General features: G+C 44.4%; 1 protein-coding gene and 1 pseudogene across 1 annotated transcript; both read left to right on the forward strand.

Annotated features, from left to right (window-relative positions):
• The first annotated feature begins 714 nt into the window (after window positions 1–714).
• LOC120383669 lies at window positions 715–1712 on the forward strand (annotated as a pseudogene).
• A 12887-nt stretch (window positions 1713–14599) lies between these two features.
• Window positions 14600–15565, forward strand: LOC120383814 (olfactory receptor 14A16-like). Its single transcript, XM_039502083.1, has one exon. It carries the CDS (start codon window positions 14606–14608, stop codon window positions 15563–15565), a length of 960 nt encoding a protein of 319 aa, XP_039358017.1. The 5' UTR covers window positions 14600–14605.
• Window positions 15566–17473: the final 1908 nt, after the last annotated feature.

The raw sequence follows: 17473 nt of genomic DNA on the forward strand, positions 1-17473 counted from the left end.
CAATGTCACAGAGCAGGTCACTGGCAGAAACAAAGAACAGAGCCCAGGTGTCCTGACAGCCAGTGCACCACACTGCACAGAGTAAACGATAGAACATAACGATGGCCGAGGGATGCTAATAGCCCATGGTTACACGCGGGCAGAAGTGCTGCTCTGGGATTATGTGCCATAAATCAATTTGGAAGCAGGCAACTGGCCATCTAAGCACAGGACTTGGGGTAGAAAAATGACAGAGGAGCTGCCACTTATGAGTCTACGTCATATTGCCCTGCAAAGTGGGAATAAGGCTGTGTTAGCATTCAAGTTTATGAGTTTCATTCCCAAGTTGTGAGCTTGGTGATGGTCGCAATGGAGGGACCTTCTTTGCAAGAATTGTTGGATTTGGAGTGTGCTTTGTTCCATCCTTCGTACTGCATTTTATCAAGCCACACCATAGGAAAAATCCTCAGAAGGGATAAAGTGATGAAGCTCCATTGACTTTAAAGCAGGTGACACAATTTACACTACTGTGATAACACAACTCATTGATTGTTAGAGGCGAGGAGCAGTAACAACACCTTGTCATTGTAAGTGATGAGTTCTGTGAACCTTTGACACTCATATAATGAGATATTAGGGAAAGGGGAATCAGGGACATTCCCTTTGTCGCCCTAATCCTGACCATTGTCCTTCTCATTCCCTCCACAGTCATCACACAGCGTACTGAGGAAGACAATGTCCAACCAAACCACCGTGACTGAATTTCTTCTCCTGGGATTCTCTGACGTACAGGAGCTGCAGATTTTACACTTTGTGGTGTTTCTAGTGCTTTACCTGATATCCCTGCTGGGGAACCTTCTCATCATCACAGCCATAGCCCTTGACCACCACCTTCACATCCCTATGTACTTCTTCCTGATGAATCTGTCCATCCTAGACCTCGGCTCCATCTCTGTCACCATCCCCAAATCCATGGCCAATTCCCTCATGAACAGCAGATCAATTTCATATTCTGGATGCGTCACTCAAATTTTTCTAGTCGTCGTCTTTGTTTCAGCAGGTTTTGCCATACTGACCGTCATGGCGTATGACCGATACGTTGCCATCTGCCAACCACTGCACTATGAGATGGTGATGAACAGGAGAGCTTGTGTCCAAATGGCAGCCAGTGCCTGGATCAGTGGTATTCTCTACTCTACACTGCACACAAGGAACACATTTGCAATGTCTTTCTGTGGAGGCAACATGGTGGATCAGTTCTTCTGTGAAATCCCCGAGCTACTCAAACTCGCCTGCTCTGACTCATACCACTTTGAAGTCGGGTTTCTTATCTTTAGTATGTGCTTAGCCTCAAGCTGTTTTGTTTTCATAATTGTGTCATATGTTCAGATCTTCAAAGCAGTGCTGAGAATCCCCTCTAAGCAGGGCCGGCATAAAGCCTTCTCCACTTGCCTCCTCACCTCTTTGTGGTCTCCTTGTTCCTCTGTACTTCTGCCTTTGCCTACCTGAAACCCACCTCCAGCTCAACTTCAGGTCTGAATCTCATGGTAGCTGTTCTCTATTCTGTGTTGCCACCCATGATGAATCCGATTATCTACAGCATGAGAAACAAAGAGATCAAAGACGCTCTGAGTAAATGGATAGGTTGGAGGTTATTCACTAAGAACAAAATGTCCATATTTCTCCTTCGTAACAATTTCATTCTGGGTTTCTTTATAAATATAATCGGCTGATGACCTTATTACCTCCATGAGAAAATACTGTGCAATGTGTTTATGCAGAATTGGGTATTTCCACTAGTAAAAATACAGACAAACATGACTCAAGAATAAAATGAGTTTCTATATGTTTACGCAGCAATGTAAATAAGATCGTAATCTATCTATCGTGTACTGCTACCACTTACCATAGTATCTGAGACCATTGCCTATAAAATCAGTAGCCATAGCAAAGTCCATAGTGAGGTCTCTGGCTCATCTTATATTTTGGGATAATAACTCAGAATGAGGTATGAATGCTGTCAGGGTTCCTTCCCACTCTGAACGCTAGTGTACAGATGTGGGACCCGCATGAAAGCCCCCTAAGCTTATTTCTACCAGCTTAGGTTAAAACCTGGTATGCTGCCACCACCAAGTGATTTAACAAGAAACAAGGAAAGGACCACTTGGAGTTCCTCTTCCCCAAAATATCCCCTGAGCCCTTACACCCCTTTCCTAGGGAGGCTTGAGAATAGTATCCTAACCAATTGGTTACAAAGTGATCAAAGACCCAAACCCCTGGGTCTTTGGACAATGGAAAATCAGTCAGGTTCTTAAAAGAAGGATTTTATTTAAAAATGTAAAAATCATCTTTGTAAAATCAGGATGGAAAATAACTTTACAGGATAAATAGATTCAAAGATCCCATACAGCCCTCTAGCCTTAGTTTCAAAGTTACAATAAAACAGGGATAAACTTCCTCTAGCAAAGGTAAAATTCACAAGTTGAGAAAATAAAGATAAACTAATACGCCTTGCCTGGCTGTTACTTACAAGTTTGAAATATGAGAGATCAGAGTTCAGAAAGATTTGGAGAACACGGGTTGATGTCCGGTCCCTCTTAGTCCCAAGAGCGAACACCACCAAAACAAAGAGCACAAACAAAAGCCTTCCTCCGCCTCAAGATTTGAAAGTATCTTGTCCCCTTATTGGTCCTTTGGGTCAGGTGTCAGCCAGGTTACCTGAGCTTCTTAACCCTTTACAGTCAAAAGGATTTTGGTGCCTCTGGCCAGGATGGATTTTATAATATTGTATACAGGAGGGTTGTTACCCTTCCCTTTATAGTTATGACAAATGCATTTCTTCTTTGTGGTTTTTATTTGTTTGTTTGTCAGATTTTTAGCTTATTTTTGCTTAACTACTTGGTTGGTTTGTTTCTTTCTTTTAGGAGGTTTTGAAGGTGGAGAGGCCTGAGGAGATAGTGAGTGTTTGGTGAGACAGGGTTTTCAATGTTTGTCCTTTCTTGGGAATGTCCATATGTCATCTCTTTGATAGGGTTTTCTGAGTGAACTGAATGTTTGCCCCCACAATGTGCAAAAGAGGATTCTGCATGTCTTATTTCCTACTGAAATGATTATGTGTATACTGTTGGGATATTATTGTGTAATTAATGATATGTTATGCATCTTTTTATTATTTTAACCTACATGAATATGTAAAACTGCCATTCTTGCTATAGTGGAAAGGCTGTTTTAAAGAAAAACATTTTCCAGAGTTTCCTAAAGAAAATCTGACTCGGAATAATGAGGCCAAATTTGGATTCATAAATCATAGAATCATAGAATATCAGCGTTGGAAGGGACCTCAGGAGGTCATCTAGTCCAACCCCCTGATCAAAGCAGGACCAATCCCCAACAAAATCATCCCAGCCAGGGCTTTGTCAAGACTGACCTTAAAAACCTCTAAGGAAGGAGATACCACCACCTCCCTAGGTAACCCATTCCAGTGCTTCACCACCCTTCTAGTGAAAAAGTTTTTCCTAACATCCAACCTAAACCTCCCCCACTGCAACTTGAGACCATTACTTCTTGTTCTGTCATCTACTACCACTGATTAAAGTCTAGATCAATCCTATTTGGAACCCCCTTTCAGGTAGCTGAAAACAGCTATCAAATCCCCCCTCATTCTTCCCTTCTGTAGACTAAATAATCCCGGTTACTTCAGCCTCTTCTCATAAATCATGTGCTCCAGCCTCCTAATCATTTTGGTTGCCCTCCTCTGGACTCTTTCCAATTTTTCCGCATCCTTCTTGTAGTCTGGTGCCCAAAACTGGACACAGTACTCCAGATGAGGCCTCATCAACGCTGAATAGAGGGGAACGATCACATCCCTCCATCTGCTGGCAATGCTCCTACTTATACAGCCCCAAATGCCCTTAGCCTTCTTGGCAACAAGGACACACTGTTGACACATATCCAGCTTCTCGTCCACTGTAACCCCTAGGTCCTTTTTTGCAGGACTGCTGCCTAGCCACTGATCCCTAGTCTGTAGCAGTCCATGGGATTCTTCCATCCTAAGTTCAGGACTCTGCACTTGTTCTTGTTGAACCTCATCACATTACTTTTAGCCCAATCCTCTAATTTGTATAGGTCCTTCTGTATGCTATCCCTACCCTCCAGCGTAACTACCACTCCTCCCAGTTTACTATCATCTGCAAAATTACTGAGGCAATCCACACCATCCTCCAGATCATTAATGAAGATATTGAACAAAACCAGCCCCAGGACCAACTCCACTTTAGCCCCTCACTTCCAAGAGATCAGGATTTGGCCAATAGACTATATACACAAGGATCGAGATTTGGCTGACAGCACCCTGGAGAAAGTGAGTGTGACAGAGATATAAGGGCCACATTTCCTATCTCAGCTAGACTAGCACCAATGCAGAGTAGACCCATTGTCATCACCAGTTTAATACTAATGAGGTTCTGGCCCAAAGTCACTGGGCAGCACTCAGTAGTGACATGAACACTGGTGTAAGTTTCTTGTCTGGGGTCATTTTGGTCTAGCCCTGATATAAGCGGAAAAGAGCCATCACATGCACTGATCTGGTGTTCCATACGCCATCTTTGGTAGATCTACTCCCATCCAAGTTGAGAAAGGATCTCAGAAGTTGGCCTGTTATTAGTATTAGAATATCATCTTTGTGCATGGTTGTGTACACTACATATATGACAGACAAAAGCATTAGATTAGTTAGAGAGACAGACAGGACCATTCCTTGTCCTAACACACAACCTCATTTAGTCATAATGATAGATTTCTATTTGATTGTGAATACTATTAGCTAGCTAGCTAGATAATGAATAATCTATGGAAATTATTGTGCAAATTATTGTGCTTCTTTTCCTGTTAATGATTGTCTATGTCCAGATCATGATTTTCTTATAAGAACTCCTTATTAAACATTATTTAGCAAAGATTTTTATGACTATCTCTTACTCCATCGCTCATTTACAAATAGCTCATCCTAACGCACTTAGTGTTTGAACTTTGAGCTGTTTTGACTGGATACATTTTTAACATGCTCTGGCTTGCTTCTCTGAGCAAATGGAAGTATCGCAGTCAGGATCCTTAGGCCTATCCTCAGCTGATTTACATTGTCATCGCTCTATTGAAGTCAATAGATCTCTGAGAATTTACACCAGCTGAAGATCTGCTCCAAACACTCATGATTATGAATTTAAAACTCACTTCCTTTGTATATTCTGTACAATGGTCCTGATTCTGCAGCCACTTCAGCCTGTTCTTAACTTTAATCATATGAATGGCCCCATTGAAGGTTTAAAGGTAAACTCATGCTTAAATCCCTGTTGGATACGGGTTAGGGGTATGGATAGGGCTTAAGGCTAACACCAAAGTGGTACCAGACTCTGACACTGTCTCAATTTCTCTCCTTTCCCAGTTAAATAAAGCCCTGCAATTGGTGCATTAACTCCACCAGAGAGGTCCTTTGGGGCCATCTGCCTGTCCCAAGTCAGGGTAAAGGAAGAGGGTTGGGCGTGGGGCTAGCAACTCCACCCTGTAAAAATCAGCTTGCTACAGAAACGCCAACAATAGAGTTAACAGAGACTTTTAGCCTGGAAAAAGAAGGGTCTTCAACTCGAAGATGCATGACGCTGGGTGGTGAAAGCCGCGAGGAAGCCACTAAGCCGATCACCCTTCTTGCAGCCAGGAGGATTACCATCGGCACATGGAACGTGAGGACCATGTACGAGTCAGGAAAGACGGCGCAGGTTGCAGCAGAGATGAGGAGCAACAACCTGACCCTACTAGGCATTAGCGAGACAAGATGGACGCAAGCTGGACAGAGACGACTGTTGACAGGAGAGCTGTTGCTGTATTCAGGACATGAAGAGAGCGACACACCACACACAGGGAGTAGGCTTCATGTTGTCCAAGCAGGCACAGAGAGCACTGATTGGTTGGGAGGCACATGGTCCCAGGATCATCACAGCATCCTTCAGAACTAAAATGAAGAGGATTAAGATGAATGTTGTTCAGTGCTACGCTCCAACCAATGACAGTGAAGAGGAGGACAAAGACTACTTTTACAACAGACTCCAGAAAATATTAGAGACTCTCCCAGACAAAGACATTACCATCCTTATGGGAGACTTTAATGCCAAAATTGGACCTGATAACACAGGATACGAACAAGTCATGGGGACCCATGCTCTGGGAGAGATGAGTGAGAATGGAGAGAGATTTGTGGATCTGTGTGCACTTAACAATCTGGTCATAGGAGGCAGCATCTTTCCTCACAAGCGGATCCACAAGAGTACCTGGGTACGCCAGCAGGCATGACAGAAAACCAGATCGACCATGTCTGCATTAGCAAGAAGTTCAGAAGATCCTTGCAGGACGTTAGAGTTAGAAGAGGAGCAGACGTGGCGTCCGACCATCACTTAGTGGTGGCCAGATTGAAGCTGAAGCTGAAGAAGAACTGGATAGACGCATCAGACAGAAGAGCGAAGTACAACGTCAACCTTCTGAAGGACCATAAGACCAAGGAAGATTTTGGATTGACGCTGAAGAATAAGTTTTCAGTACTACAGGATCGGTCTGAGGAAGAGGAAGACAGTGTACTCAACAGATGGCAGAAAGTGAGAGACACACTTAGGTCAGCATGCCAGGAAGTGCTTGGAATTAAGAAACACCAGCAGAAAGAGTGGATCACAGCAGAGTCCTTGACAAAGATAGAAGACAGAAAGAAGAAGAAGGCAGCAGTCAACAATAGCAGGACTAGAGCAGCAAAGGCCAAAGCTCAAAAAGAGTATGCTGAAGCCCACAGAGCAGTGAAGAGGAATATTAGGAAGGACAAGAGAGATTATGTGGATGGACTGGCAGCAGAAGCAGAGCAGGCAGCATACAGCGGTAACATGAAACAGCTGTACGATACTACCAAGCGACTGTCTGGAAAGTTCAGCAAGCCAGAACGTCCCGTTAAAGACAAGCAGGGAAAGTCTATAACAGGAATAGAACTACAGATGAACAGATGGGCGGAGCACTTTGAGGAACTCCTGAACAGACCAGCACCACCAAATCCACCAGACATCGACCCAGCCAACGAGGACCTCCCAATCAATTGCGATAAACCAACCAGAGACGAGATCAGAAAAGCCATCACCATGATGAAGAACAGGAAGGCGGCTGGACCTGACGATATCCCAGCAGAGGCCCTGAAAGCAGACCTGGATGCCTCAGTGGAAATGCTGTACCCCCTCTTTGAGAAAATATGGGAAGAAGAAGTGATTCCGGCTGACTGGAAAGAGGGATATCTCATCAAAATCCCCAAGAAAGGAGACCTCAGCAACTGTGCCAACTATAGAGGAATCACACTCCTGTCGGTGCCAGGGAAGGTCTTCAACCGAGTCCTCTTAGAGAGAATGAAGGATGCCGTCGATCCACAGCTACGAGATGAACAGGCAGGTTTCCGGCAGAACAGATCATGCACGGACCAGATAGCAACGCTCTGCATCATAGTCGAGCAGTCTATGGAGTGGAACTCCTCGTTGTACATCAACTTTGTTGACTATGAGAAAGCATTCAATAGCGTGGATCGAGAGACCCTCTGGAAGCTCCTTCGGCACTATGGCATCCCAGCAAAGGTGGTCAACCTGATCAAGAATTCATACGACGGCATACACTGTAGAGTGATCCATGGAGGGCAGCTCACAAACAGCTTCCAGGTGCGAACCGGAGTCAGACAAGGATGCTTGTTGTCACCACTTCTCTTTCTTCTCGTCATCGATTGGATTATGAAGACATCCACTTACAAGCGTAGGAATGGAATCCAATGGTCATTGTGGACCCAGCTTGATGACCTGGACTTTGCCGACGACCTTGCACTCCTTTCGCACAGTAAACAGCAGATGCAAGAGAAGACCAACGTAGTGGCAGCCACGTCATCACAGGTTGGCCTCAACATCCACAAGGACAAGACCAAGATCCTTAGGATCAATTCCATCAGCAACGACCCAGTCACACTGAATGGAAGCCCCCTGGAAGAAGTGCAGTCCTTCACCTACCTAGGTAGCATCATCGACCAGCAGGGTGGCACAGACGCAGACATCAAAGTAAGGATTGGTAAGGCAAGAGCAGCCTTCTTACAGCTCAAGAACATCTGGAGCTCCAGAGAGCTGTCTTTGGCAATAAAGATTTGACTGTTCAACTCCAACGTGAAATCAGTCTTACTGTATGGAGCTGAAACCTGGAGGACAACCAAAACAACCACCAGGAAGATCCAGACCTTCATTAATAGCTGCCTCAGAAGGATTCTCCAGATCCGCTGGCCAGACACCATCAGTAACATCCACCTCTTGGAGAGGACCCATCAACTCCCAGCAGAGGAAGAAATTAGAAGGAGAAGGTGGGGCTGGATAGGACATACACTATGCAAGCAGCCAACCAACATCACCAGACAGGCACTGCAGTGGAACCCCCAAGGCAAGCGGAAAAGAGGCCGCCCAAGAAATACCTGGCGACGCGACCTTCAGGTTGATAGCAAAAAAATGGGCTATACCTGGAACCAGCTAGAGCGAATGGCCCAGGATAGAAGACTATGGAGATCTGTTGTTGGCGGCCCATACCCCGGTTGGGGTGACGGGCATGAATGAATGAATGAATTGGTGCATTGGAATTACTCTCCCCTTTGGGCTTCATTCAATAATTAGGATTCTGGGATCTGACTCGTCAGTGACTTTCAGCACCACACCGATGAATGGAGTAGAGAGAGAGAGATCAACATTGACAAGGACTTGCACAGAGAAAGGATGCAGTGCCACTGTCCATGTCATCAGTGTGAGGGGTATTCTGATGTGAGGCTCCCACAGTCACTCCTGTTGAAGCTATTCCACTCTGGAAAAATAATTAAAGAGTTATTGGAGCAGGGGAACTGAACACTGGGTCTCCCAGGTGAGCGCACTGACCACTAGGCTACAGGGTAATTCTCATGTTCTCCCTCTCCCTCTCTGACCCAATGATTCTTTAATTATTTAAGCCAAAATGGAACAGCTTGAATGGATTGAGGGAGCCCCACATCGGAATATCCCACAGCCCAGTGATTAGGACACTGGGTGTCAGATCCCCCTTTAAATCTCTTCTCCTCAGGCAGAGGGGGGACTTGTACTGGGGTGTTCCCGATGCCAGATAAGTACCATAGCCAAAGGGCTAAAAGTTAAACAGGAGGACCTTTTCCTAGTCACACAAAACACCATAGGTGCCTGACCCAAGGAGCGGGTTCCCAGTTATGGATCACTAACAGGGATAGGTGACACCCACCAGCTCGACGTAGGTAACTATCTCTGTGAGGGGGTGGGGCTTGACACACACCCATCTAGTCATCATCTCCCATTGGTTAGGTTAGGCACCTCCCCACCGCATACTGGCAATTGTGGATCCCATTTAGGTGTTTACCTCTCCCCATTCATTGAACAGGGATCCTGGGCTCCGAACACAGGCTTTGTGAATCATGGTGATTTTCTAAGTGTCTAAAAGTTAGGTGTGCAATGCTCAGCATTAGAATACCAAAGGGCAAGACTTAAACTGCAACCATATCCAGAAATGGGTTCTACAAATGGTCCTGTCTCTTTAACAGGAGCCAAACACAGACCCCAGGACCAAATACTCATGAGTTTGAGGTTTTAAAATATAGGGCTGCTCCCATCTCAATTGGGACCATCTCACCTCTACATCAAGCAGAACAATCTGGTGACAGCAGGGTATAATTAAAAGGCTGTTATTCATTGGGTATCTGACAGTCAGTGGTAGGTGGATAGCTTTGAAAATGAGGCTGCTTTGAAAATGCCAGCAGAGGCTTTGTCAAGTGGAAACTTATCTACTGTCCGATTTTACAAATGGCCCCTCTCTTCATCCTTGGCCAAACAGAAACATCCATCCTTCAGCTTTGCAGTGTTCAACATCCAGCCTTGCATTCATCACTGCCTAGGGGTGCACAGGGACCATTCCCCCGCCAGGCCTCTAGTGACTATGTTGGCATAAGCATCAAAGTTTGTGCCTTGTGATAGCTTCATGGTGGCCTTAAGAAATGGACTGGGGGTCTTTGTGCGGTTCCTAGAAGACGTGTCCCCACTGAGTTTTTTAGTTTAGTGCTGTGTGTAGTAAAAAAAAATTTAAAGTAATGGCTGAGAAAGAAAGAAAGAAAGAAAGAAAGATTCTGGGCCATTCATCCCAACAGAAGTTCAAGATCAGATACTTGAAAACTGTGCAACACAGAATTCCTCCAAGGTTCTATCCCTAGTGGGACTGAACCATTCTCCATCAGCAAAAAAAGTTACACTTTTAATTAAACCCATGGGGCAAAGAGCTAAGAAAGTGCGGACTGGTTCAGAACTCTTGAATCAGTTTCAGATCAGATTGACAGGCAAAAAATATGGATTTATGAGTGTGTAATGGGCTAGATCTCCAGCTGTTGTAAATTGACATCGCTCGACGGAAATCAAAGGTCCAGATTCCCAGTTGGCGTAAATAGTCCAAACTACCATGAACTCAATGGAAGCGCAACAATTGACACAAGCTCACTACCTGGCCCTTAGTTTTTAATCTTCACCTCTGGGTACCTCTTGGTGACTGACTTCAAGCAGACATGGCAGCCTGAGCTGTTGGCTCCTCTAGCGGATGCATCCCAAGAGCTGCTGACACAATGCATGAGGAGAAAAAAAATCTCTGCTCACCCAGAAGTGATTATGTGGTGTTAATGAAGGAACAGGCTATTCCAGGCCAGCTGAGATTCTGGTGCCACTAGGCTCTTAGCTATTGTAGATCATGTGTCTGTGTTAGAAATCCCAGTTTTATTTTGCAAACACCTTGGGACATGCTTGGGCCTCTGCCCTGCCTTGTTTTTAGCCAAGGGTCCTTCCAGGGATGCTGCCATCATATGAGATCCAGGGCGGGTGCTGTTCTCCCTCTGTGGGGTTAGAGTCAGGCAGGTTGTCAGAGTGGTTGGCTCCAGAGATGAGATCAGAGCTTAAAGCCTTGGAGACTGGATTGAAATATTTAGCCCCAGAGCAGGGAGATCCTGGGCTGTGACTGTGTCTGAACCCTGCACAAGCCAGGATCAGCTCTAGAGCAGGGAGGAGTTTTCAGTCTCTGATCCCATTTAGTCCTTCGTCTCTCAGCCAACACTGTCCAAGGAGTTGAGCAGGAAGCACTCATCTGTGGAGTGGATCCCTGTCTGCTAGGGACTGCAGAAAGACTCAGGAAATCCAGCAAAGGGACATGGAAACTGCCACTGGAAAATACAGTGATGGGGGCATGAGAGAGAGATGACCAAAGAATCCTGGTACTGTAGGATCAATTTTTGTTTTCAATTATATATGTGAAGGTATTAATATAGAGACAAATGTAATAGATATATGAATTGTAAATGGAACTCTTTAAGACTTTTATTATCAAGCATCTAGAGTCTGTCAGATTTCTTTTCTTGTAAGAACCTAAATATAAGTTACAATTTGAACTCTTTAAGGATTTAACTCTCAGTCTAGTCAGACATCTAGAGCCAGTCAGAGAAAAAGAAGGTGGATAATTTTGTATCAGAAATCAGAAATGTTTGCCGGGTTTGGCAACCAAAAACGAATTAATTTTCATCTAAAAACTACTGTAAACTGGAAATTGTACATTGCAAACCAAAGAATATTGGGATTTGTAGATTTCATCAAAACCAAACCAAACATCTGAGTATAGGAGATACTTTCCCTGAACATCTTTCTTTAGTTCAAAAATTCATTTTCCTACTACTACAAAAAAAATCTAAATTTCCAAGTATCTCTAATTTGAAATGGAGCTCTAAACAAGGGTAAACACTGACTAAGCAGCAGATCTGATAGCCACAGTTTATGTTTTCTGCACACTAGCACTTTAGACTCAGAATTGAACCACCAGTTAAAGCCAGTCTAGCTCAGTGTTGCCAAAGGACATACAGGAGGTAAATGGGACTAGAACCCCTATTTCCAGGCCTTGGAAGTTAACAAGATAGACCCAGGACCAGGATTACAAAGGGTTTAAGCACCTAAAGAAGGAGAAAGGTGCCTTGTGGGATTTGCAATAGCGTCTGAGCAGGTTAGGTGCCTAACTCCCACTGAATGTTCATAGAATTTAGCCACTTGGCTCACTTAGGAGCATTGTTAAATCCAGTAGGTGCCTCTCTCCATCTTTTAATCCTGGCCCACAGATAACATAGAAGCTGGGCTGGAATCAGGTAGCCTTGTGGAGATATTATATGCCCTGTGTTATGCTGGGGTCAGACTAGAGAATTAAAATGGCCCTTTTGGCTTTACCATCTTTGTTTCTGTGCCCTTGCCTCTGGGTCTCTGCTTCTGAGCTGTGCAGGGCTCCAGGGCATGAGTCCTGCTAGCCCTTAGGAAATAGACATGGATACAGGACCGGCTCCAGGCACCGGCTTGGCAAGCAGGTGCTTAGGGCGGCCACTCCGGAGAGGGGCAGCAGGTCCAGTTATTCAGCAGCAATTCAGCGGACGGTCCCTCATTCCCGCTTGGACCTTCCACGAAATTGCCGCCGTAGATCGCGATCACAGCTATTTATTTTTTTTGGCTGCGTGGGGCGGCCAAAACCCTGGAGCCGACCCTGCATGGATAAATCACCTTCCCACAGCAGTTCTTTAATGCCAGTGCGGCTCAAAGCCAGCTACGCACAGCTCGTCTGCAGAGAGCAACAGGTTTGAATCTAGTTCAATCTCAGAATGAGGGGTGAAAAGATTCACAGATACCTGTGCCATTAGCTTCTAGATTCTGGTCTATAGACAGATATTGATCAAAACATCCTAGTACTGGATGACTGAATGTGTCTTCTATTGGGAAAAAATCCACAAAGACTAGTACAGTAAGTTTGCAATTTCAATTAAATGTTATGGGATCAACATACAGGGAAAAATTAAGATGATAAATATGAATTACAATATGAACTGGTTTAAGACCTTCACTATCAGTTTAATCAAATGCCTACTGCTGATTGGAATTTTTCCTCCCATCAGGAAAATTTTTACTTTTCATTGAAAACCCTAAATTCATTCCCCCCATACCCCCGTGAGTTTTTGGCAAATGAAACCTTTCAGATGAAAACTGATTTTTTTTTAAAATTCAAAACCAAAAAAGTTTGTTTTTTTCAGTTTTCAGTTTTTTTACCAAACAATCCCAGAATGTTTGAGAAAAGCAGGCAGATTCTGAGATTAGTTGTTGTTTAGCTGAAAAACCACTCTCCATTAGAAAGAACACAGCTGAAAATTTCCAACCAGCTTTAAACTTTAAGTGAATTGGGGAACATTAATATGACCTGCTAAGAGCCTGATTTCAAACCCATTTATTCTATTGCAGCTGTGTGATTTCTCTTACAAAGGGATAGTTGTGAGGAGGTAACAGCTGAATAAACAGTAAAGTTGGCAGCACACACAATGTTTTATACTGAAGAGCCCCTTTAAACCCTGGGTTAGAGCTGAACAAAGCAGACAAAGCCTGTCCATACTGATCCCGTTCGGGGACATACAGGAGCTCACTGGCAGCAGAACCCAGACCTCCTGCCCTAGTTCCACACTGCTGTCAGCTGAGTATAAATGGTGTAAATGGGTGTGCAGAACATATTTAGAGTAAGACATGGGGCTACATTTCCAAAGGTATTTAGGTGCCTAGTGGGATTTTCAGAAGCACCTAGGAGCTCACAACTCGTTGATTTCAAGGGGTGTTGGAACCCTGATTCTTTTGAGAATCCCACTAGGTGTCTCAATACCTTTAAAAACCTGCCCCACTGCCCCTCTCCGAAAGCCCTTACAGCCCTTGTAGACACGGCAGAGAAGGGGGGGGTGATACAGAGGCAGAAAGAGGGGAGATGAGTGGCCCAAGGTCACAGAGCAGGTCACTGGCAGAAACAAGAACAGAGCCCAGGTGTCCTGACAGCCAGTGCACCACACTGCACAGAGTAAACGATACAACATAACGATGACCGAGGGATGCTAATAGCCCATGGTTACATGCGGGCAGAAGTGCAGCTCTGGGATTATGTGCCATAAATCAATTTGTAAGCAGGCAACTGGCCATCTAAGCACAGGACTTGGGGTAGAAACATGACTGAGGAGCTGCCACTTATGATTCTGGGTGAGTCTATGTCATATTGCCCTGCAAAGTGGGAATAAGGCTGTGTTAGCATTCGAGTTTATGAGTTTTATTCCCAAATTGTGAGCTTGGTGATGATTGCAATGGAGGGACATTCTTTGCAAGAATTGTTGGATTTGGAGTGTTCTTTTATCCATCCTTCATACTGCATTTTATCAAGCCACACCATGGGCAAAATCTTCAGATGGGATAAAGTGATGAAGCTCCATTTACTTTAAAGCACGTGACACAATTTACACTGTTGTGATAACAAAACTCACTGATTGTCAGAGGCGAGGAGCAGTAACAACACCTTGTCATTGTAAGTGATGAGTTCTGTGAACCTCTGACATTCATATAATGAGATATTAGGGAAAGGGGAATCAGGGACATTCCCTCTGTCGCTCTAATCCTGACCATTGCCCTTCTCATTCCATCCACAGCCATCGCACAATGTACTAAGGAAGACAATGTCCAACCAAACCACCGTGATTGAATTTCTTCTCCTGGGATTCTCTGATGTTCGGGAGCTGCAGATTTTACACTTTGTGGTGTTTCTAGTGCTTTACCTGATATCCCTGCTGGGGAACCTTCTCATCATCACAGCCATAGCCCTTGACCGCCACCTTCACACCCCCATGTACTTCTTCCTGATGAATCTGTCCATCATAGACCTCGGCTCCATCTCTGTCACCATCCCCAAATCCATGGCCAATTCCCTCATGAACACAAGATCAATTTCTTATTCTGGATGTGTCACCCAAGTCTTTTTTCTCTTCTTCTTTGCTTCTGCAGATTTTGCCATACTGATCATCATGGCATATGACCGATACATTGCCATCTGCCAACCATTGCACTATGAGACAGTGATGAACAGGAGAGCTTTCATCCAAATGGCAGCGAGTGCCTGGATCGGTGGTATGCTCTACTCTGCACTGCACACCGGGAACACATTTGCAATAGTTTTCTGTGGAGGCAACACTGTGGATCAGTTCTTCTGTGAAATCCCCCAGCTACTCAAGCTCGCCTGCTCTGACTCATACCGCTTTGAAGTCGGGTTTCTCATCTTTAGTCTGTGCTTAGCCTCAAGCTGCTTTGTTTTCATGATTGTGTCATATGTTCAGATCTTCAAAGCAGTGCTGAGAATCCCCTCTAAGCAAGGCCGGCATAAAGCCTTCTCCACCTGCCTCCCTCACCTCTTTGTGGTCTCCTTGTTGTTTTGTACTGCTGCCCTTGCCTACCTGAAACCCACCTCCAGCTCAGCCTCAGGTCTGGATCTCATGGTGGCTGTTCTCTATTCTGTGTTGCCACCAATGATGAATCCAATCATCTACAGCATGAGAAACAAAGAGATCAAAGGTGTTCTGAGTAAATGGATAGGTTGGAGGTTATTCACTAAGAACAGAATGTCCATATTTCTCCTTCAGTAGCAATTTCATTCTATGTTTCTTTATAAATATAATCAGCTAATGACATTATTGCCTCCATGAGAAAATACTATGCTATCTCTTTATGCTGAAATAGGTATTTACACTAGTAAAAATACAGACAAGCATGACTCAAGAAAAAAAGGAGTTTGTATAGATTTACACCAATGTAAATAAGGTTGGAATCTATCTATCATATACTGCTACCAATTACCATAAAAGTCTGTCTCATCTTACTTGGGGGTTCTGTTCCGCGGTTAGCGCGTAAAGCGAAAACCGCGTATAGTCAAAATTCCATTGAGTTCAATGGCGGGCAGAATCGTTCGCACTACAGGTATAGTATTAAAATGGTTGTTTTTCTCTTTTTTTGTTTTGTTTTATTGTTTTTGCCGACCGCGTAAAGTTGATATCGCGCATGTTAAATGTGCGTAAGATGCGACAGACCTGTACTATCTGAGACCATTGCCTATAAAATCAGTAGCCATAGCAAAGTCCCTAGTCAGGTCTCTGCTCATCTTATATTTTGGGATAAAAACTCAGACTGAGGTATCAATGCATTTGTTTTTCGTGTTTTTGGTTTGTGTGTGTGTTTGTTAGATTGTTAGCTTATTTTTGCTTAACAGGTTGGTTGGCGGTTTGGTTTTTTTCTTTGTTTTAGGAGGTTTTGGAGGTGGAAAGTTTGGTGATACAGGATTTTCAGTGCTTGTCCTCTCTTGGGACTGTCCATATGTCATCTTTTTGATGGGGTTTTCTGAGCGAACTGTAGGTTTCCTCCCCACAATGATAAAAGAGAGCAAAAGAGGTTTCTGCATGGCTTAGTTCCTTCTGAAATGATTATGTGTATACTGTTGGGATATTATTGTATTATTAATTATATGTTAGGGGACAAAAAGCCTCAGGTAGCTGTCTTTTATTATTTTAACCGAAATGAATTTCCAACTCAGCTAGACTAGCACCAATGCAGAGTAGAACCATTGACATCACCAGTTTAGTACTGATGATGTTGTGGCTCAAAGTCTCTGGGCTACACTCAGTAGCGACATAAACACTGGTGTAAAGTGTCTTGTCTAGGGTCATTTTGTTCTAGCCCTGGTGTAAGTGCACTGCTCTGGTGTTCCACACGCCAACCCGTGTAGATCTACTCACGTGCAAACTGAGGAAGGATCTCAGAAGTTGGCCTGTTTTTAGTATTAGAAGATCATCTTTGTGCATGGTTGTGTACACTACATATATGACAGACAAAAGCAGAGTATGTGATTAGATAGAGAGACAGACAGGAGAGGGTTCCCAGTTATGGATCACAAACAGGGATAGGCACCACCCACCAGCTTGATGTAGGCAACTATCTGTGTGAGAGAGCAGGGCTTGGCACACACCCATTTTGTCATCATCTCCCATTGGTGAGGTTGAGTGCCTCCTCACTGCATGCTGGCAACTGTGGATCCCATTTAGGTGTTTACCTTTCCCCACTCACTGAACAGGGAGCCTGGGCTCTGAACACAGGCTTTGTGAATCATGGTGATTTTCTAAGTTAGGTGCTGCAACGCTCAGCATTAGGATAATTAAGGGCAAGATTTTATAAGGCATTTAGTTTTCCTGATGCGATTTTCAAAAGCATTTAGGTACCTAAATCTGATTGAAATCAAAAGGTGTTTTGAAAGTCCCTCTAGATCAGGGATAGGCAACCTATGGAATGCGTGCTGAAGGCGGCACACAAGCTGATTTTCAGTGGCACTCACACTAGGGATCCTTTACCCTGGCTTGCCAGAACCCGCAACTACCATCACGAGAGTTCGCTATACCCCCTCCAAGCAGCTGCATGTACTGTTGGGGAGGGGGACTTGCAGGCTGCTACTCACCTATCTGATGCAATGCATCCGAGTCACCGGCACCAAGATGTTATGGGGCTTA

Source organism: Mauremys reevesii, linkage group 15 (genome assembly GCF_016161935.1).
Source record: "Mauremys reevesii isolate NIE-2019 linkage group 15, ASM1616193v1, whole genome shotgun sequence".
Lineage (NCBI taxonomy): Eukaryota > Metazoa > Chordata > Testudines > Geoemydidae > Mauremys > Mauremys reevesii.

Coding starts and splice junctions, on each gene's coding strand:
- LOC120383814 (XM_039502083.1), top strand. CDS start 14,606: ATGTCCAACCAAACCACCGTGATTGAATTTCTTCTCCTGGGATTCTCT.